The following is a 22,675-nucleotide window of genomic DNA, read 5'->3' as shown; positions in this document are numbered from 1 at the left end:
ATCTATCTATCTATCTATCTATCTATCTATCTATCAATATCCAAAGTAATTAAAATGAGCCCCTTTTTACTTAAAGCATTTATTCTTACACTGTAGTATTGCTACCCTAAACAAAGAGATTATCTGAATACTTCCACCGCTGGTATTAATGATTGTTAATGGGTTCAAAGCATATTTAATTTATTTTGAAAATTCACAACAGAAAGTAGCTCTTCTTCATCGTTAGCTTCACTGACTGTAACTGTTGTGTCAACAGCAGCTCTACCATCCTCCCACACTACAACAGTGTCGGTACTAAACACAATGGGGTTGTAATGTCAGCGAGGGGCGATCTTGGAGCATCATCTCAAGAGTACTGATTCTGTGTATGGATTTAATGATGATGAAAAAAAAGAAATTTAAGTTCAAGGTGGACTTTGAGCTGGACGATCTCTCGTCGGTCCCCTTCGTCAACGGTGTCATTTTTTGTAAAGTCAGGCTGTTGGACGGCGGGTTCTCCGAGGAGTCTTCTCGGTGAGGATGTGCGGTGTTATATAGTCATTCAAACACTGACTGGTTTTTTTAAGCTTGCAGGTTAAAATAGCTGAGGAGCTTTAGCCTACTAGCTAGCTCACCAGCTAACATGCTACATGACTAACGTTAGAAACTAGCTAACGTCAGACAGTTGTCTGCCACTGTGACGGTGTTTGTGGTTGTTCAAATGTAACGTTAACGTTTCCTTCCAGTCCAAGCTATTTTAACCGAGGCAGAATTGTAAACGCCATGTAGCTAAGCATCGACTGGAGAAAACAAACTTCAGCATGTGTGACAATTAGCTACTGCTCTGAAATTAGTTGGTATTTAGACATTTTACATTTCACAGGCTCACTTCCTCGCTGGTTGTGGTATTGATTAACTGTGCTATGAATAGCCAGCTGACTTGTCACATAACTGCCACACAGCTAAATACTCCTCTGTCTATTGATGTTAAAAGTGATAACGTTACTTTGCCGATATTCAACCAACTTTGTATTATAATAATGTTGGTAATATGTGTAAATGAACTATGTTAAACTTCCCTCCATCTTACAAGTGCCCAGATCTCTTGACTCTAGGGCTGGGCGATATGAAGAAAGTCAAATATCACAATATTATTGACCAAATCGATGTCGATATTGTGACGATATTGTACGGTTGACTATTGGTGCTTTAACCAAATATTTCACAATGAGATTTTAGATAAATAATCATCAGTAATGTAGATATAAGTGGGTAAAGGCAAATAATAGAACAGCTAGAACTGTATGTTTCTAGCTATTCTATTAGTCTGTTTAGAAAGTTACATCACTGTACTGTAACACAGCCTTTAAAACCAGGAAAAGACAACACTTATAACGATATTACGATATCCAAAATCTGAGACGATATCTAGTCTCTTATCACGATATCGATATAATATCGATGTATTGCCCAGCCCTACTTGACTCACTCTGTTTCGGGCCTTTACGTATTTATAAGTTACAGTTAAACGATTACTTTCTGTCAATAGATGGATTGATTAAACGCCTAATTATTTCAGCTATAATTAGAAATGTTGTCCTGTGTAGCAGAATGGACAAAGTGATAATGTTGGTGGTACAAAATATGTTATGATATGATAATTACACTGAAATGGTTGTGAAAAGGAACTAGACAATAAGACATCAAATAACATAGTCATGAAAAGAAATGACATGACAAGCAAAGACAGTCATCTCCTTTTTAACCTGTTTTGGGTTTTTGCTCATAAATTAGACTGGCTTCCAACATTGGACTAAGAGAATAGCATTGTTCAAGAGTGAGGCTGTAGGGATTGGATGGCTTCACCCGGATTATATAACAAGCCCTCTGTTTGCTCTACAGTAAGTAGCTCTTATAAAACGGCTTGCTTGAAAGGCCCAGTGTGTCGGACTCTGCGAATCAGGATGCTTCTATGTTCATGACATTAAGGTCATTTTAATATAGCTACAATTTTCTTTGTACATTTTGTTACATATGAGCAGCCACTGCAGCTGAATCAAAGCGAAGAAACACTAAGAGGCTTTTAATCCCATTACCCACCCACAGACTATGAAGCTGATACGGTCCAGATTCTAATTAAAACATCCTGTTCTGGTTCTGAAATGTTTCAACTAAGATAATTCATAATCACGAGTCTCAAGCGTCATTGCATTTAAAATTTTTTTGCAGCAGTTTGATTTGGTAGACCCTCTTACGTCACTGTTTCCCCTAACACTATTTTGAGTCCTCCCAACTGTGAGTGTAAGGGAAGTGAGGATTGTTGTTTTCTGAGCCTTTTTTTTCCTTTGGTGTGGCTTTGTCATCAGGAGGACTGCACCACTGTTACTGCCCAAAACAAGTTTTCCTTGTTATATATCAACATTTTTAGTTTTCTATGTAACAATGTGTTAATGAGAGAGTTTATGCCTGAAGCGTGACGGCAGCTGCTTTGTTAAAAGGAGAGCAGCTGTAGTTTAATAAGACATCTGACCCATGTATAGAGATGAAAGTGACAACCTCAGCATGTGCTTAAAACCAGACTTACTCACAATCACATACATATAATAGGATTTTTGCTGCACTGAGAAGTGCTGTGAGTTACAGTACATGCTATCAAATCAGAATTCACTAAGCATACAGTGTCCAGCTGGCTGGGAGTTCCCTCTCTGACTCTGGGAGTTCACTCTCGGAAATGTATCAACCCCAGGACGCACGTTTTTCTTCTTCTAGCGAGGCAGGGATGCAGTGCACGACTCGGGCCTGTATATTCAGTCAGTCTTAACAAGGATCTGCACACCGTGGTGATCATTTCAGTCTTATATCGTAAATTTCTTGCATTGCAACATGTTCTGTTTGGTTCCCTCGTCTTTGTCTCTTTTTGTCACTATTTCGGAGGTAAACTGCATCGTTGTTATTTTTACTGTATTTGAGAAGAAACCCATCAGCTCTGCTTGTATTTAAATCCAGCAAAATTGGTCCAAATGAATGGCATGTGGATTATCTTGACAGAAGGGAATTGGTTAGGTGAGTGGGAGAGGAGAGGATGCCAGTGAAAGAGAGGCCATCTGGGGTATCGTGATGCTGCCCACGCATACACACTCTTTTCTCTTTCACTTCATCTCATTCTCTCACTCAGTAGAGTACACCTCACTCTCATTTACTCTCTAGTGATTGACTGGGGATGTGTGCACGTGTTTCTCTTTCACTCTGTCAGGGACCAAGCAGTAAGACAATTAGGAAAACAGGAGTTTGTTGAAAAATTGGGTTTTTATTTACCCATAAAAATGCACAAACCAATATAAAACCAATAACTTAATATATAAACTAGGGCTGTCAATCGATTAAAAAATGTAGTCTAATTAATTACATATTCTGTGATTAATTAATCGAAATTAATCGCATACATAATTAACGGTGCCTGAACCGATACTTTTTAAGAAAGTAAAAAAAGAAAAAAAAAAAAAAAAAAAGAGTACTAAGCAACAGTTGGTGACATTAAAGAACGGCATGTTTATTGCTAAGGCCATATGGTCCAAATTAAATGATTTAATAATAATGTATAACAATAACTTATTTCACTAGTAAATTGCTGTTGAATGACAAAAACAACAACCAGATAGGAAAAGGACATTTACAATAACTTCAAATGCACCACGAGGCTGTAGTTTACCAGTTTCATGAACACACCAGCTGTGTTGTTTTTCCGACGGCAGCTGCAGATTGTTACATCCCGGTGTTGAATCCTCTACAGTAAAACAGTCAAACTTTACACCGTTTAGTGTTAGCTGTCAGCATTTTAACCGTGTTTAATCCAGCTACTAGCTAGCGGTAGGCTAACGTTAGCTGCTGTCGAGTATAGTGTTAACTAGCTAGCGGTAGGCTAACTTTAGCAGCTGTTGAGTATAGTGTTAACTAGCGTCACATGCAGCGGGGTTTGTGTTTCCTGTAACGTCTGTTTTAGAGCAGCAGAGAGAAGCGCAGACATATCAGTGGCACCAGATTTTCGTCTGTATGCAAACGTCAATATGGAATGGATTAATCTGCGTTCATTTATTTAACGCGTTATTTTTTCTCAGATTAATTAATCGAAATTAACGCGTTATTTTGACAGCCCTAATATAAACCTCTAAAATGGGTCAACTCAATATAACTTAAACCAAAAATAACTACAACAAAAATAAATGTGAACTCAACAAAAAACTTCCCTTCCTGAATAAGACAAAAGGGAACATATATACTAACTGGGACAAACCAAATAACACACACAGGGGAAAACCAAAATGGACATAATTGAAACTAATACAAATAAACCCAACCTAGTAGAGATGCACCGATAGACCGGCCGGTGACCGGAATTGGCCGGTTTTCACGTGCTCGGCCATGACCGGCGACCGGCAGGTCAGTCTGATATATGCCGATTTCATGCCGGTCAATGCTACAATTAACTGACAACATACGTTATACGTGTTACAGTTTTCAAGGACGCACGCACACACGGACGCGACACCACAGTCTCTTTTTCCTTTCTCTCAACTTTTCCGCCGTGTGTCGCGGGTACCCGCTCGCGGTGTGAAGTGCGTGTCCGCGCTATTCTCGCACATGTAGGGAACCTCGTGAATTAACCTGCAGCATGTCAGCTGTTTGGAAATTCTTCAGCGTGTGTGCAGAAGATAACAAGTTTGCAATATGCAACACCTGCAAGGAAAAAGTAGGGCGTGGAGGGACGACACCAAAAACCAAAATCAAATTTTTTTTAGTTGGATATTGGATGTGAAAAGAAGGAAATGGTTCTAACATTGCACTTTAGATGTGTGTGAATTTCCCACACCAGGAGTAATTTATATAGTTCTATTTTATAGTGATCCATTATCTGTTCAAAAAATTTTCTATGTTCTGTGCAAAATGTTCTATTAAAGAAAAGATAGAAAATAAATATTTGTGTGTGCTGTAAAGAGGTTAGAAAAAATTAAATCGGAATCAGCTAAAATCGGTATCGGCTGGCCTAACTCAAAGAAAATCGGAATCGGCCTAGAAAATTGTAATCGGTGCATCTCTACAACCTAGACCTAAATCCCCCTTCAGCATGGCATCTGATGGTACGGCCCAATTGGCAGGCCATAGTATATAACAGTCCTTCACCCTTGGCCACGCCTTTTCATTGCTGGCTGTTTAACCTGTGTGGCTTAGGTCATCACACACTCTCATGCCAAAACGAGCTACACCTGCCGCCGTAACCTTTAGATCAATTGGTTAAAACAGCACTGTAATTAATTAGCTTGATTAATAAGGGGCCTGAAAAAAATTGAGGCTAAGCACGTAAGCTTGTATTGGCAACTTGAATCAGTAGCCTTAAACAGGGGGGAGAGATGTGAGGATTGTTAATCCAGTAGTCATTCAGCCTTAGTGACTTTCATTGTTATGTAATAATGTTATTAAAACTTCATGAAATTAAGTTTTGCTCTTGCAGTTTAGGGATACTTAAACAAAAACAATTGACAAGGCAGGAAGTCAATACTAATCTAAAAAATCTTTGTTTAAAAAAAAAAAGAAATTCTCCTCAATACTGTTTGAATGGTTGTGAATAATGCTGCATGAGTAGGGTTGGGGTGTTGCTTGAAATTTCTTGATACTATTGCCAATGCAATACCTTTTTGTTACTGATGCAAAACCTCTTTTTCAATCATTTGCTTTTAAGAATATACACATTTATTTCCATAACTGTTTTGCATTTTACAAAAGAAGCCAACATTCTCAAATGTTAAATATACGGCTGAAGCAGTGTTACAAAAACCTCTTTTAAATGCAATACAGTCAAAAATTGACAATTGTTTTAAATTTTAAATCTGTAACTTTTTTTTTTTTTTATCAAAAAAACAAGTAAACAAGACTACAGAATAGTTGAGATATTCAATGCCAGGTTTTTTTTTTTTTTTTTTTTTTTTCATTTTTGTTAGAGATTTTGCAGATGATCTGTATCTGCGTTTTATTTGCCTGAACGCAGATAAAGTTAATTAAGAAGAGCACTACTTTGGCTCTGCTACAGCTCTGTGTCTGTCCCTCTGTGTGTCTAATTTATTAAATAATTGCTTAAAGCATTTAAACAGAGTTTTGTGTTGGAGTTTGTAACATTCCAAAATCTTAATTTTGACTTAAAGATTTTCATTTTCACTGTAAATGCATATCGGTTTTACTAACTATTAATAATCGGTATTGGCCTTGAAAAAACACTATCGGTCGATCCCTAGTTTTTGTGCATATTTGTAAGAAACCTTCTTTCCCATGTATAGATATGATGCATTATGATTCTGGTAAGGAGCCAAATACAATCAGAGGTTATAATGTGAGTTTTCCAAACTGCAAAAGGAAATTAACCAGCTTTTCAGTTGTACAGAGATGTGTTCAAATGATTGAGCTACATAATTACTGAAATCCCAAATCCCTGCCAGTGTTTGGACCAATCACCTCTACTCTAGGAGTATCATTCTGAAGCTGGCTAACATCCAGTTGTAAGTTGGCTTTTGTGACCACAAAATGCAGCCCATGTACAACAAATGCATTTCTGACATTACAGAGTGCTGAAAGATGGTCTGCGTGTTTGTGATTTCCCTTTGCAGGGAGCCAGTGCAGGCCAACTGTGTTCGATGGAGGAAACGGTTCTCTTTCCCCTGCAAGATGAGTGCCAATGCAGGGACAGGTGTACTGGACCCTTGTATGTGCCGTGTGTCTGTCAGAAAGGTACAGTATGTGGCTACTGAGCTCCAGATTTCACATATAGTAATACCTACATAGTGTTGATTCATAATCTGATGCTTTGCATGTGAACGTACAGGGTTCAGGTTAAAGATGCAAAAATAAAGGCTGTTGTTCTTGTCAGTGTAAAAACCAGGCTTAATAAAGAGAAATGTATCATCCTTGCTAACAGAATTGCTTTACCTGGCTTAAATTCTGGTATTAGTTACTGTACGTTCACATTTATGTGCCAAATTGAAACTTGAGAGTGAAATATGAACTATAAAACGCATTTAGCAAGCACAGCATTCTTAAGAAAACAGACTCATCACACAGTGAAATCTTTTGCCAACCATCCTTTTTCTGGCCTTTTAACATTTAACCTTAAACATGAGTGTGCTCTGTGCTGTTAATCACAGTTTATAGGCTATAATGGCCAAAAACAGCAGTAAAATCAAGGAAATGGATAAGCCTGAATAAGCATTCCTGGTGAAATGCATCTTGTGTTTCCACATTGTAGCTGCAAGCTATTTCTGGTGTGCCCTTTGTTTTAGGACACAGAGCATGTCAAGTACTCAGAAACTGAACTGTACTGTTGTTTTGAACTTTAAAATGTCAAACAGTTGCCCCTGCTACAGCAAAATAGTAGTTTTGATGTATATTTTTCTGCTAGTGGAAAGTAGCATATTTGTAATAATATTAGTTTACCAGACCAGAATGAAGTTGTTAAGTTACCATTTATAGTACCAGGACTGGAGAGCACTTTGATTTGTATGGAGCCAAAACATTTAATTAAACTTTCTTTTCCTATTTTAGAATTGTGAAACTCAAATCCATTTCAAACACATTTGACGGGCAGATCGTGATCAATAATGTTTTTTTAAATTGAATCATTCTAGAAATGGAGCAATAGTTCAGTTTAATTTAGCTATTTATGCTTCTCTTTTCCAGGAGCTGAAAGGTGGGAAGGCATATGCTAAGGTATTTCCTCACATACTTATGTAATCCAACCCCCATCCCCTAACCCAACCTCTAGTTCGCCTAGATTTGCAGTAATCAACCATATTTATGTAGAACGCCATGTGAGCAAACAGATGGCCGTTGCTGCCTGCGGGTTGGCTCATTATGTCACATGTTATTGCTTTAACTGTTTGCAATTAATTATTTACTGAGCAGGCTAAAGCTCTTGTGGACTTTCTAGACTGGATGAAAGATTTTTTTCCCTGTACATATTAAAGGAATACGCCACCGTTTGTTGAAATAGGGTTATTCACCGTCTCCTCTATATTTATATAGGTGGGGAAACGCATTTTTGTCTCAGTGCATGCATCGTCTTAGTCCGGCAGCGCCAGCGCTAGCTTAGCTTAGCGTAGTGAATGGAATCCTTTGTTGCCAGTTAGCATGTCGTGAGTAAAAATGAGCCAAAAAAAAACAACCTAATTACTTCTTGTGGCCTGCGTATTCACAACAAGTACAAATAGCAATTCAGATTAAGACTAGACGATTTCCTAAGCAGGTATTGATTTGGGACTATATTGGGGTGAAGCACAGCCGAAGCACTGCTACTTGGCATCGATGACCAGGCTCAACATGTCGGATCAAGATGAGCATGCCCACAGTTGTGTCACAGCTACCGAGGATTTGATCCATCCTGCAGTTCTTGACTTTTTTCCGGTGCAATAAAGTCAACTGGGAAAAACGGCGAATAGACCCAATAAACAGCTGTCCACAGAGTAAGTGATTATTGTAAACATGACGCATGGTTATTTTACGGGATAGATCGACCCATATTAGACCTGTACTCGCACAGAGTTGCTGCGTGATATCTCTGCGCCAAAGTAGCAGTGCTTCGGCTGTACTTCCACCCAATATAGTCCCAAATCAATACCTGCCTAGGAAATTGTCTAGTCTTAATCTGAATTGCTATTTGTACTCGTTGTGAATATGCAGGCCACAAGAAGTAATTAGTTGTTTTTTTTTGGGCTCACTTTTACTCACGACATGCTAACCGGCAACATAGGATTCCATTCACTACGCTAAGCTAAGCTAGCGGTGGTGCTGCCGACTAAGACAATGCATGCACTGAGACAATACCTATATATTGAGGAGACGGTGAATAACCCTATTTCAACAAACGGTGGCGTATTCCTTTTAAATTGGAGAAAATTACCAGCTTGTCATTAAAGAAAAAACAACTTGTTTAATATTGTTAATTTTCCCTGAAGTTTCTCCCATGTCATGACTACTGGCATTTTACATCCCGAGATTGTCAGAGTGCTTACTGGGCCATCCATTCATTCATTCATCATTCTCCTAAAAGAAAACGAAGTTCACCCAGTGTCATTCTTTCTCCTTCAGCTTGGTTTTGCAGATCTGAATTTAGCAGAGTTTGCCGGCTCAGGGAATACAACCCGCAGATGTCTGCTGGAAGGCTACGATACCAAAAATACTCGTCAGGATAACTCCATTCTCAAGGTAACATTGAATCTACGGTAACGCATCCACACCAGTCTAATTTGACTTCTTCAACTAGGAAGCAGGAGCGGAAAAAGGGTTTTGCATAAACATCTAGGATTGAACAATTGCTAGGTTACCAGGTAGTCCGTTAAATTGTAGCCAGAAATAAACCATTGAAGAAAGCGGTGTCAACTCTGGAAGATAAGAGGCAAATTAAGCCATTATCTGCTTTATTTCATGTACAATTTTCATTCCTAATTTGTGACAAAGCTAATGAACAAAAAGAAAAGAAATTTTCACCTAACATTTTGAGTTAGGGTATGCTAGGTCAGTTGATTGATCTCCAGTTACTGTTTTAGTTTTCTTTCTTGATTCTCGTCAAGTTGGAATAAAGTACAACTATGCTTGAATCAAAAACACTTTTCATTTTCTTTCTTTAAACTAAGAATCCAGGCTAATGGAAACCTTGAATGCAAGTCAAATGTGAATCATTTAACAAGTCTTTTTTTTTTCTTTCTTTTCATAGGTCATCATCAGTACACAGCTCATGTCAGGGGATCCTTGTTTTAAAACGTAAGTTAAACTGATATTTTTCACCTTTTGTTTGGCGCCAAATCTGCTTTGGTCTGCAGTTCATGCTGTATTAAGTCAGTCAGGGTTAGTGGCAGCTCACTTGTAGTTCAGTCTAGGGCTGGGCGATATGGAGTCAAATCAAATATCACGATATTCTTGACCAAATACATCGATGGCGATATTGTTGGGTTGACAATTGGTGCTTTCACTAAATATTTACACAATGAGAGTTTTATTAAATAATCACCAGTAATGTGGATACAGTGACTAAGTGGTAAAGGCAAATAATAGAACAGTCTGGTAAGTTCAGAAAATGACATCACTTTACTGTAATGCAGCCTTTAAAACCAGGAAAAGACAATACTTGTGTCATATCACAATATCAAAATTTAAGACAATATCTGGCCTCATATCGATGTCGATATAATATCGATATATTGCCCAGCCATAGTTCAGTAATTTAACCTGCAATTCCATTGTAAAACCATTTATTGCAGAAGTTTTTTGGACTAAAAAAGCTTGTGAATTTAACGTGCTTGCCCAGATTTGGATATTTACCGTCTCCCTGGGAAACCAAAACCAACCCAATGACCTGGACTGTAATCTAAAGCAGTGTCCTCTTTGTTCTATCAGAACCCCTCTCTCTCTCTCCATACATTTCCTGTCTGTATCTCTACTACCACTATCACATAAAGGCAAAAACAATTGTGTATTATGTGCCAAAGTTATGACATTCAATCTGCTGCTATAATCTGCTGCTCATTGCACTTGTTGCTGCCGTAGGTGTGATACTGACAGCTCCCAGCACTGCACGTCAGACTTGAGACCTGAGCTAAAACGGCAGTTGTCGGGGCAAGTTTTAGAGTGCCTTTGTGCCTCTTAACAGACACAAAATGCAATTAATATGTCTGTGCCACATGAACAGGGCCCTTACGTGTCAACAAGATGCGTTTTCAACTCAGACATTGTTTAAATTCACCTACCCTGGTCCCTGTCTCGATCCTGCCGGTAGCTAGCTTGCCCTGCTAGCTGATAGCCGTTAGCTGCCATCCGGTGAGTGTATTCAGACGGGCTTCTGTGATAATCATCCCAATAACAATCCACGGAGTGGCGGTGGTGTGGCTATGTCCAGAGAGGACAGGTCATGGCACGTCTTGAAGTTTATTCCCCCCTAAAAAAAAACAGTAGTGCGGTAGTAGCTGCTAGCTGCTAGCTGCCCTCCGGTGAATGTATTCAGCCAGGCTTCTGTGATAATCATCCCAATAACAATCCACGGAGCGGCGGTGGTGTGGCTATGTCCTCCAGTTACTGAAGGCTAGCTTTAGCTTGCGCTTGGAGCCGCAAGTTCATCTGCCTGTTGCCCCTCTGTCTGTCTCGTTCTTTCCAACTCTTGTGAGGTTCCTTTAAGCAAGCTGAAAGAACTGTTGACTAATCAGAATTTCACATTCCAAAAGCATTGCTTGATTTCATCCTGCAAGTATACTGCAAGTTGTCGCACTAGTTATTCTAGTAGAAATATTACTTTCAATGAAAGTATGTGTCAGAGAAATGCTGTTTCACCCAAGGGCAAAATTTGACCTACAAATTATTCAGTAGCCTGTATGTTAATGCCAAAAGCTGCAGCTTCTTTTATTGCAGCATGTATTCAAATACTAAGCATCTACAGTATATTCACTTTTGGCTTTAGCTGAATGCTTTTCTGAATGCTAATATTTTATGCTCTTAATGTTTTAATCCTCACGACCCCATTTCATCCGTTTTTTTGTCTTTCTCACCTTGCTTTGTATTATTAGACAATTGACACATTGAAATACAAGACAGGAGAAAACGCCTTATTGTCTTTCCTGTGTCACCAGGCCTCCCTCCACAGCCACAGTGATCGGGATCCAGGGTGATGGAGAGAGCCTGCTGGAGGAGAGGAGGGGAGGGGACTCACAGAAAGGCTGTTCTGGTGAGACAAATCATGCCACATTACATTCATCTGCCCTGCTTAGTCATACCGTGTTTCCACAGTCATACCAACATTCACAGGCACCTAGTAGAGCACACTTGTTAGCCATCCTATTGCGTGCTGAGTCTTAAGCCCCTGACTCACAGGTCAGTGACTTAAGTCTGTTTGGTGTGTTCTGTGCCGTCGTCCGCTGGAGAGCCGTTGGCCTTCATTTAGGCCGACCTGACATCCTCGGTCGGAAGGCGGACACTGCCAGCAGTTGGACTCAAATGACCAATCTGATTGGTGGAGTGCTAACCCAGGAAATGACAAACGGGATTAGCGTGACTAACTAACACCTCAAAATCTGATGAAAATTTTTGTCGATCTGAAATGAAGACAGATTTAGCAACTGCATAGCACATTTCTCGCTTAACATTTTTCAGTTCGGTGAACTATTTTAGTACAATATGAGATTGTATTCTGAAAAAGCCGCCATGACAGTCTGGCTTTGAATTTCCGGAGAAACCAGACCCACGTGACGCGTTTGTCCAATCAGCTGCCGTCGGCAGTCGGCATCGCTCGTCGTGTTCCGAGGCACTTTTTTTGGCCAACTCGGGAGGCAGTCAGTCCGACTGCCTTTTCTGCTGAAAGTCGGCCGTCGGGTTGGTGTGTCAAACTGACTTTTACGTCTGTACAACAACCTCACTGTTTTCTGGTCTGCCTTTATTTGCAATGTTAAGCTTCTGCTAATATTGGTGTATATTTACATTGGAATGACATGGACACATCCCCGATAACTTTCAGGGAAGCTAAAATATTTCTCCCAACATTTTTGATCACAAGGCTGAAACAAATTTTCAGTTTGATTAGATCCCCATCTGGATAGCTGTGTAAGCTTACGTCGCACCTCATCGCTTGTCGTTGTTGTAGCATCAATTTCTATTATATATGGCTAGCAGATCTAACCAACAGTGGAAATAAAAAGATTCCGAGTAGGTAATTAGGTTACATTTATAATCTTAGAGTGATTAGAATCCAAGTTTACTGGCCAAATTCACATTAGAGGAAGGCATAATTAATTGTAAGTAGTACCTTCTAATAGACAGAACACATCAAGACAAGCATCAATTTCCCCGTGCTGTGCTGTCGCATGGAAAAGCGCAGTTATTAAAATTTTATGGAAGTTAACCTCTAGTTTCTTACTTTCCTTCATTACTATTGACAAGTTAATTAAAGGTCCTATGACATGCTGCTTTTTAGATGCTTTTATATAGACCTTAGTGGTCCCCTAATACTGTATCTGAAGTCTCTTTTATATAGACCGTAGTGGTCCCCTAATACTGTATCTGAAGTCTCTTTTATATAGGCCTTAGTGGTCCCCTAATACTGTATCTGAAGTATCTTTTATATAGACCTTAGTGGTCCCCTAATACTGTATCTGAAGTCTCTTTCCCGAAATTCAGCCTTGGTGCAGAATTATAGCCACTAGAGCCAGTCCCACAATGAGCTTTCCTTAGGATGTGCCATTTCTGTGTCTGTAGCTTTAAATGCTATTGAGGAGGAGAGGGGGGGGCAAGATGGAGGGTGGGGGTGTGCCCTTGGCCAACTGCCACTTTGCCATGATGTCTCTCTCTTTCTCATGGGTGGGCCAAATTCTCTGGGCGGGCAAAGCAGAGAAAGGGGAGGTAACCTTGCCTCTTATGACCTCATAAGGGGCAGATTCCAGATTGGCCCATCTGAGCTTTCATTTTCTCAAAGGCAGAGCAGGATACCCAGGGCTCGGTTTACACCTATCACCATTTCTAGCCACTGGGGGACCATAGGCAGGCTGGGGGAACTCATATTAATGTTAAAAAAACCTCATAGTGAAATGTTCATGCCATGGGACCTTTAAACTGCAGGCAGATGTTGATATAACTGATGTCTGATTCTTTTTATTTGTGTGTGTGTGTGTGTGTGTGTGTGTGTGTGTGTGTGTGTGCACTCATACTTCATATAACAGCTATTTATCTCCAATCCAGCACAATCCTGCTACATTTCTGAACACCCCCCTCTGTCTTGTTCTGTGTGCGTTTTTCCATGTGTGAACAAATTTCAGTGTTGTTTCTCATGGAAGCTTAAGTGTAGCGCAGCTCTTTCATGTATAATTCAAACTAGTTCTCTTTTAGATTAGCTACAATCTGCTCTAACCCTGTAGGCTCTTGCGCGTTTAAAAATAGGAGTGTGTGCAAGTCTGTCTAGGGGGTTTGTGTGTTTGTATGTGCACACCACATGTGTATTTGTCTGCTGAAGACGAAGCTCTTTCCTATCAGCATCATCGTGTCTTGGCCGTGCAGGTTTGCAGTGTATGTGCGCTGCAGGTGTGTTTCATGTGTGTGAGCAGTATCAATTCAAATGGGAGGTTTGGTAAATTAGGAGGAAATATGGTGTAGCCTTTTATTTTGTAGATGGATTTTTGTCATAATATATTCCTGAATGCTTATTATCCTCCAAGACAAGTTGGAGTGTGACAAATCATTCATTGAGATCATAGAAATAAAATTATATTTCTGTGATTTGAGATTTTCTGTTAACCCTTGGATGCATAGGTCAATGGAACCCACAAGGTTCCATAAGTGAGTCAAAAATGACCTGTATCAGTATTAGAATCACTTTTTTTCATAACAAATATATGCTATCTTCAATTTTAAACCAAATAAGTATTTAAATTCTACACTAGATTTAAAAAAAGACAGTTGCTTGTTTTTGAAAAGGTTAAGAAATATGTGCATTATATTGGGGGGAATAGGTCATGTTTGACACCTATGCTGCGTCTCAGGGTTAATCTCTTTTGAAATTGTGTCTATTTTCTGTTGTGTTGCTGAGGCAGAGCCCTTTCCTTCCTTTCCAGCGGGCATTTGAACTCTGAACTCTTCTGCTTTGTCGCAGCTCAGCTTTTTGCCCGTTTTTGCCTCGACACATGTTCATGTTGCCGCACGTGTTTTTAAAAAGGCTCAAACTCTTGCTTCTCAAAACTTTGCTTTTTGGCGGGGTTTCCTCTTCAGCCTCACAGATGTGTATTGCAGATGATTTCCTTTACATTGCAGAACCACCTGAGCTGTGACACGGGTTGTTATCGTGGGTATAGTATTGTAATAGTATTAAACAGCTATTCCTCTAAATATGTTAAGAGGAGAGTTTTCTCTGTTGTAGTATCCGTTGGTAGAAATAAGATACAAATCAATAGCTAGTAACACAAACTGGGTTTATCTCTGTGGTCTCAATGACAACTTGTCTAGTCGACAATCTCTGGTGATGTCCGTTTAATCTGCAAATAACAGTATGTTGTATACTTGATCATTTACAAAAGAAACATGCTGCAGCTCAGATTTTTACTGTGTTGCTGCTTTAATTTTGGTTTAGTACAATCAACCAATGTTGTGTTTAAAATGTCTTTTGGAAATGTATAAAAAGTGGTTTAGAACCCAGCATTCTTGTTTGGCCCCTGATCTCTGTCAAAAATGTTTTGATTCCGCACTATGTTGTTGAAATAGAGATTGGTGAAACAAACAAGTCTGTGTGCGGTCCTTCTCCTTCAATTAGTACAATCGACCACAAACTTTCACATCAGAAACACGTTGTATTACTTTGTTCAGCTACACCTGCTTTCATTCACAAAAACTATCTATGCCATACACCAATCTGGTGTATTGAGCTGAGAATGAGCCATGGTATTAAATAAGTACACAGCATGAGCCTTGCACATTTGGTCCTTGTTTGTCCCGTGCCTCTCTAACTATATGTGGAGGCATAAGAAAAGCTGAACATGTAGCTTTTTTACCTAATTATGGCAGTTTGTTGCAATAGAACAGACTCTTTCTAAAACAGAGCTTTTAGGCCTTCGTCATCCCGTTTGTCTTTTCTTCTGTTCTTTCTAATCTCCCAGAGAGTCGAGAAGGGAAGTGTCCTGTTGTTTCTGATGAGCTTGGGGGCTGCGGCCACTCCCGAACGTCCAGCTACGCCAGCCAACAGTCCAAACTTTCAGGTAAGGGCACCCAACATTTAAAAAAAAGTGTTTTTCCTGATTTACTGTTGTCGACCTGACATGGATGGTAAGCAATCACACAGACCATGTTTGCAGATGGTATATAATGTATATGTAGCTGTCTAAGCTGGCTTTGTGAGTGACAATTAAAACTAGCTGTTACCAGCGTAAACTACACAACACATAAATCTTTCTTTTTTTCTGGAGAAAGGTTTGTGTCAAACTGATTAAGGTCAAACTGAGAAAAGCTTTTGACTAAAGAGGAGGGAAGTGATAAAACAATGTTCCAGTGACACTACACCAGAGTAGTTCAAACCTGAGGCCTGAGTTTCCATTACAGGCAGATCAGATGACCGTAATAAAAAGATCAGAGGAAGTAGAGAGATGCGCTAAGAATGGCTCTGATGCCTCTCTAATTTAAAATGTGAAAATGTATTTCCTGCCTCATATTAACGTGTGTGGGAAGTTTGCTCTTCCCTTGCTGTAGTGATCTGATGCCCTGAGATAATCATAAATAAAAACAAAAATAAAATACCCAACAACAACCTAAGATACAAACAATAATCATACCAAAACAGTGTGCTAGCAGTAATAGAATGCATTTTTTGTTTAAAGATAAGTTTTGAGAAGTGATTTTAAGGATGTCGCTGATTCTGAAAGCCTCCGATGTCTCTTGCTCGAAATGGCTTCCTGCAGACGTGAACAGGGCTTGAGTGTTACTGTAACTTGACTGCACTGCTAAATCTTTTAACACGCTGCAAGTTGCAAATCCGCTTGACAGCACAGCAAAATGGGTTTTGCCAGAAAGAAAACAAACTAAAACTGTATAATGCCTTATATGAATAACAGATCATTGATTTATGAATTAATGTTTTCATTCAGACATTAGGCAGTAAATCTGTATCTTCTTCTGCACTTGTCGTTCATTCGTAAAGCAATTATTGGACTTTTATGTGCATACATCAAATTGATCCACTTTCTTTAATGTTTGAATGCATGCATATAATATTATGAATGTATCTCAGTAGCTGGTGGTTGCAATCTCTTGAATGCTCCAATGCACCTTTGCACGATTTCTCAGGGCATACAGCTACTTAACATTACTGATCATAGTGATGGTGAAACCTAGTGAAGAATTTAGCAGCTAAATTCTGTTTTGCAGAAAACAGAGCTAAAGAGAGTGACTATTGGACTTAATTTCAGAGTGGCCAAAGAAAATCAGCAATTGCAGAATTAAGACCTGCTACTGTATTATTATATTATCAAATCTTTGTCCATCTCTCTCAGGATACAGCACAGGTCACTCCCGCTCCTCCAGCATGTCAGAGTTCAGCCACCGGAGAAACCATTCGGTGGGCAGCGCCTCAACGGGCATCGGCAGCCTCCCAGAGCCCAGCGAGGACCGAGACAGAGAGTCCAGACCCTGTCCTGCTCTGCCTGAACACCCGGTCCCCACCACCACCACTAACAACCCAGCGGGTACACCAGTACGGAGTGCCTCGTCCTGTGAGCGACTCAACAGGTGAATCTTTAGGTGATTTGTCAAGTCAAGAAAGGTAATTTACTAAAAGTATCCAGATAATAATCATTATCATACAGAAAGCAGTCGGCAAGTCATGTTGATCTCTTTTATTGTAGGTAATGAGTACATAACAGAGTAGCAGTTGTTTTAAGGAAGTTAAACTCTAGGCATAATCACACCTGAGTCTGTCACATTTCAGGAAGCAGCTGTCATGCAGTAAAAAGCAGCGAGGCAGAGCAGCAGAAGAGTATGTGGTTTCATTATGTGGTGTCCATAGCGGATCTTAGTATTGATGAAATTCTTAGTCATTGTCTTTGTGAAATGTCCAACCATGAATCAAGCAGAGTAAATTCTGACTGGGAATGATGGTTTTAAGTACTTTTATAGCTTAAGGTGCACTTTATACTCAGTCTTTGAAGACCAGCATTTAGTCATGTAGTTCTCACGTTATTATTACCTCAGACACTGTAGTGCGTTTCACTTCATCCAGTTATCAATGTTCAGGTTTCCAGTTTTTTTGAAGGAATAGTTAGTTTTGGTAAATTTGCTTTTTTGCTTTCTTGCCGAGAGTTAGATGAAAAAAATCTATACACACTCTCATATCTGTACATGTCAATATGAAGCTACCACTAGATTGGTGACAATGAGTCGACTAAAAACGGTCATCATTTCCAGCTGCTTAGATGGAATCCCTTGGCCCACAGATTGGCCACACCCTTGCTTAGCACTAAGTGAAATATAGATTCATCATGAGAAACAAACCACATTTTCTGTTTGTGGTGAAAGCCATTAGTGGTCACGTAAAAGTGACTCTCGTTTATCTTCTATTCAGACACCCCGTGAAGCAGGACTCCATGGAGTCTCAGCTAAAAAGAATGGACGACACGCGGGTGGATGCTGACGATGTTGTGGAAAAGATTCTCCAGAGTCAAGACTTTACACCCAGCCTGCTGGACTCCAGTGCTGAAGGTAGGCTACTCATCCAGAGAAACAGTAATGGCGTTTACCCACTGCTAGTACCAGCTCTGCTCGACTCGGCTCGACTGGACTTGACCGCGGTGCCCCGTCCTCCATTTTGCATTGCCTCATGCCTGAGGCGAGCGTGGCTGGTTGTCAAAGCGATACCGCCGGAAACTGCCGTGACCTAACGCGACACACACACAGAACGTCAAAGGTGTGTTGTTTTTTACTCTCGGCAAGAAAAATGTAGTTTCAAAAGGAGCTGGAGGCAGCAAAAAAAAAAAACACTGCTGGCTAAACTATTTAAAAATGGCGGGTTTGTTCAGGACACCCCCGTCGGACGCTAGCAATGATTAGTGACGATTCTCTCTGACCAATCGGTAGTCTGCAGGTTTTCACGTCACCTTTTGGTATCGCCTCAGCTCGCTTGGAACCTCAACGGAGGTGATACTAAATAAAGTACCTGTTGGCAGGTACCAGGGACTTTTTTTCGTAATGGAAAACCAAAAAAGGCGAGTAGAGTCGACGCGAGTCGAGCAGGTACCACGTAATGGAAAAACGCCATAAGGTGTCTTTTATAGGGATCACCATTTCTGCAGGTTTGTTTGGGGTGTCAATGTTGTATGTCTTGTATCGTCTCTTCAAGGAAAGGTTAAAGTTACAAAACACAACCTTATTCTCAAACTCTGTAGCAGATATGTTAATCAATTACTCGGTTGACAGGAAATTAATCAGAAACTTGATTCATAAAAAAAATTATTAATTAAACTAGGGCTGCATCTAACAATCGTTTTCATTGTTTTATCTACCAATTGTCTTGATTAATCTATTAATTATTTTGTCATTAAAATGTTCTTGTATGTCTCTGACCAACAGTTACAGTGATATAAAATAAAAAGAAGCATAATATTTGTATTTAGGAAGCTAGTATCAGCAAATTTGGGGCTTTTTGGGCTTGAAAATTGACTCAAAAGCTAAATCAATCATCAAAATAGTTGCCGGAATTTTTTTTCTGACCATCAAATAATCACAAACCACAAATATCATTCAATTTGTATCAATCAATCATTGGTTGCAGCCCTAGTCTGGAGTATGACTGTGTGTGTTACAGTAAATGCAGAGCTACTTTGCCTAACACAATAATTAACTTGACAGTACTGTGCTACCCCATGAGTCAGTCTGTGTACTTGCATTGTTTTTCTTTTCAAGGTCTCATCCAGCTCAAAGCTAGGAAAAGAAAGCTGCTGTCAATACATGATTATTTTTAGATTGCCTAGCAACTGGCTGCTCTTCATGACAAGAATTATACAGGAGGATGTGGGTGCTCTCTGTACTGACCGTATGACTACTGACTACAACTCTGTCTGTTTCAGAGGAAGGCTTGCGTCTGTTTGTTGGCCCTGGGGGAAGCACAGCCCTCGGAAGCCATCACCTTCCCACCAGGTGAGCATGTGATATTCACTGAACTTAAAGCTTTAGTGTGTAACTTTTTTACAATAATGAACATCCGTTACATTCAAGCCAAATGAACAAAGCTAATGAAGACTATCGGCTCCACAAAACACTCTGTATTTCTCAGCATGGCTGTGTTTAGAAATTGGTCTCGTCCGGCGACTTTCGCGCGCAGAAACTCCAGTAAAAATAATTACCTCTAGTGCATCTTGTTTTTTTTTAATCCTCCGTGTCCTCCTTGGCTACATACAGTAGCAACTGTGTGGAGGAGGGGTGGGGGTGAAGCGCGATCACGGAAGGTTTGTGTCATGTGAATGCACCGACAGATACAACAAAGATATGTAGGCTATTAATTTAATGATTAAATAAGGTAGTGTCTCCAAACTTACCTCAAATATAACTTGTCTCCTGCTAGTTGTACTACAGCACGTACTTCTAAAAAAATAAGCATATGCCTATTTTTGAAAATATGTTTGCATCTCTTTTCGGTGTTGTAGTTTTAGACAGTCCTGAAGCACTCCTTGCAGTATCAACACCGGAACTAAACAGAGCTGAATTAGCAGAACTTTTATGCATGCAAAACTTGCCCTGTTTAAGCCTGTTGGGTGCTATTGCTAGCAGGAGGATAACACGGTGTAGGCAACACCGATTGTTTCATTTTTCTCGCTACCGACAGCACTCCAAATTTAAAAACAACAGAGCTACATGTTGGAATCGACCGGAATTCTCCATTAAGTCTTTTGTCAAAGGTTCAACCATAATTGGCGCTTCCAACTTTCTCTGGATAAGAGTACAATAACTGTTGTCTAGGAGATTGTGTTATGTTACTGATTTTATTGCCACATGGCTCTAGGGATGGCAACATCAGTCTGACAGTTGGGCCACCACTTTGGTTCAGACTGACACGTCCATGACTAGTAGATGGATTGGCATGCTATTTTTATTATAAACCTTTCCTCTAGCGCCACAATGAGGTTGACATCTTTGGTGTGAGTGAAACATCTTAGCAGCTATTAGATAAATTGTTCTGAGAATTTGGTGGGAACATTCATGTGTTAATCATTTCAGTGATCCCTTAACTTCTCATCTGGTGCCAACATCGGCTCAAAGTTTAGATTTGTCCAGTACTTTGGTTTATATGGACTAGATACCTGCAAAACTAATGACATTACATAATCAGATTAATTTAATCGCATTTCTTTAAACCAATCACAATCGTCTTGGGCAGCCACGGTGTCGCTGCAAAACAGCCTTGGGAAAGAACTTGTTTTGGTGGATCATGTGTACTTTCAAAAGTTGTTTTAGTCGTGCAACAGAAAACTCAGATTGGACAGATAGTCGAGCTAGTTGTCTGGATTTACCATGCAGAGATCTGAGGCGCAGTCAACCATAGTCCTCATAAATCCTTAAAATTACAACACAAAGAAGGCATAAGGTAACGGACATCCGGAAAGAGTGACATCCGGCGGAATTTCCGGCAGACCGATAGCAATCCCGGAAGTAGATCGTCGTGGATATAGACTAAGTCAGGGTTAGAAAATGGTCTCGCCTGTCATTTCGCCCAGTATATTAAACGGCACAGCCTGATACCTACTACAGTGCCTAGTGATAGGTTGAAACATAATGTAACATACTTCCATAGGAATGCTTACTCAACTTTTAGCACATTTACTGTGTATTGATAACTTTTCTGTATTTAAATAATGACCTGGTTTGGTGCAGAATTATTTACTAAAAAAAGCGGGAATGATTGATTCAATGATGATGCATTGTATGTTGTCAGCCCGTTCTTTGTGATATGTGAGCCAGATATTACGTTGGGTTGCTAATTTTGTCTTTTTTTTGTTATCCCAGGGTTGGTGCTGGAGCGTACGAGCAGGTGGTCATAAAGCGTTAGACCGGCAGCCTCTCAGAGGTGGACTGACACTGCTTACATAAAAAAAAACTGGAGGCAATGCTGTGTCAATTTCACTCTGCATTCCTACAGCACAACCGTTACCTGATCAGCAGCACCATCTCTGACCTGATCATTCTGTGAGCGGGTGACATTACAACAGTGCCCTCCTGTGTTCATATCTCCTGTATGACACTGTAGCTCCCTGATAGATTTTTAAGAGTAAGAGGTAAACAGTTATCTCAGTTTAAACATACAGCTATGAATTAAGTGAAATGAAACATTGGCCATTAACATGTATATAACTGAAACTGACCACTCCTTTCTGGGTGTAGATTAGCCTCATCTTTTGAGGTCAACTTTATTAGAAACTGGAAGAAAACGATTAGTCTTTCTCTCTAATGGAGGACACCGGGACGAGCTGTGTGTGTGCATCATCAGAACAAACTGAAGAGGAGTATGCAATGCGCTTTCAATACATTCCTTTAGTCTCTCAGTGTTTGTTTTGGACTTCCTTTTCAAATGGGACGTTGGATTTAATATTAGCCTATAAGCTGCTAAAAAGTTGTAGTTGTTGGCACTCCGACAACCGTTGGGGTTTTGAAGTTAAGAGGATTTTACTACAAAGACGAGGCATCAGACTTAAGCTATTTGATGAGTGAACGTGAACTGTATGAATGTGTACGTGTCCGCTATGTGACAAGACCACTTTTATTAGTAGTAACCGTTATCCTGTTATCTTGGATGATTGGAGGGATGTGACATGATCTCCTGTAAGGAATGCTATATTGGTACTTGCAAAAAGAAAATGGGAGAACATGACAATTTGCTTTCTAGTAATCATAATAGGTATTTGTTCGCGGAGCTATGTTTTAGAAAGTCCTATTCTAGTAATCTGCCCTACAAAGGCAAAACACGGCAACATATATGTTCGAAACTTTTTGTTCAAAGAGTTTTTTAATCCAACTTTCTGACTATACTGATATCGATAATCCAGTTTCTTGAATTCATATTTTAGCAGATTTTATTAAACTCCATCTTTGCTTTTGACTCTGGTGACATTCATGTATACATATTTATATGTATAACATTGTAAATTATATTTATTTTACT

At 39.8% G+C, this 22,675-nt stretch overlaps 1 protein-coding gene across 2 annotated transcripts; it reads left to right on the top strand.

Moving 5' to 3' along the window:
* The first annotated feature begins 250 nt into the window (after nucleotides 1-250).
* On the top strand, nucleotides 251-22,612 carry LOC144523117 (EEIG family member 2-like). 2 transcript variants are annotated; one of them, XM_078258442.1, is made up of 12 exons: nucleotides 251-513; nucleotides 6,465-6,524; nucleotides 6,633-6,753; nucleotides 7,699-7,728; nucleotides 9,106-9,222; nucleotides 9,731-9,777; nucleotides 11,634-11,728; nucleotides 15,636-15,734; nucleotides 17,022-17,256; nucleotides 18,089-18,225; nucleotides 19,590-19,659; nucleotides 21,523-22,612. In XM_078258442.1, exons 1-12 carry the CDS (start codon nucleotides 368-370, stop codon nucleotides 21,563-21,565), a joined length of 1,200 nt encoding a protein of 399 aa, XP_078114568.1. In that variant the 5' UTR covers nucleotides 251-367; the 3' UTR covers nucleotides 21,566-22,612. The 2 variants fall into 2 exon arrangements, with proteins under 2 accessions (XP_078114568.1, XP_078114569.1); XM_078258443.1 differs by lacking the exon at nucleotides 6,465-6,524.
* Nucleotides 22,613-22,675: the final 63 nt, after the last annotated feature.

Source organism: Sander vitreus, chromosome 9 (genome assembly GCF_031162955.1).
Source record: "Sander vitreus isolate 19-12246 chromosome 9, sanVit1, whole genome shotgun sequence".
Lineage (NCBI taxonomy): Eukaryota > Metazoa > Chordata > Actinopteri > Perciformes > Percidae > Sander > Sander vitreus.
The sequence above is the reverse complement of the archived record's forward strand: the minus strand, read 5'-3'. Positions and strand labels throughout refer to the sequence as shown.

Coding starts and splice junctions, on each gene's coding strand:
- LOC144523117 (XM_078258442.1), top strand. CDS start 368: ATGGATTTAATGATGATGAAAAAAAAGAAATTTAAGTTCAAGGTGGAC. Junction 7,729..9,105: donor GTGGGAAGGCATATGCTAAG/GTATTTCCTCAC, acceptor TTTCTCCTTCAG/CTTGGTTTTGCAGATCTGAA. Junction 17,257..18,088: donor TCCTGTGAGCGACTCAACAG/GTGAATCTTTAG, acceptor TCTTCTATTCAG/ACACCCCGTGAAGCAGGACT.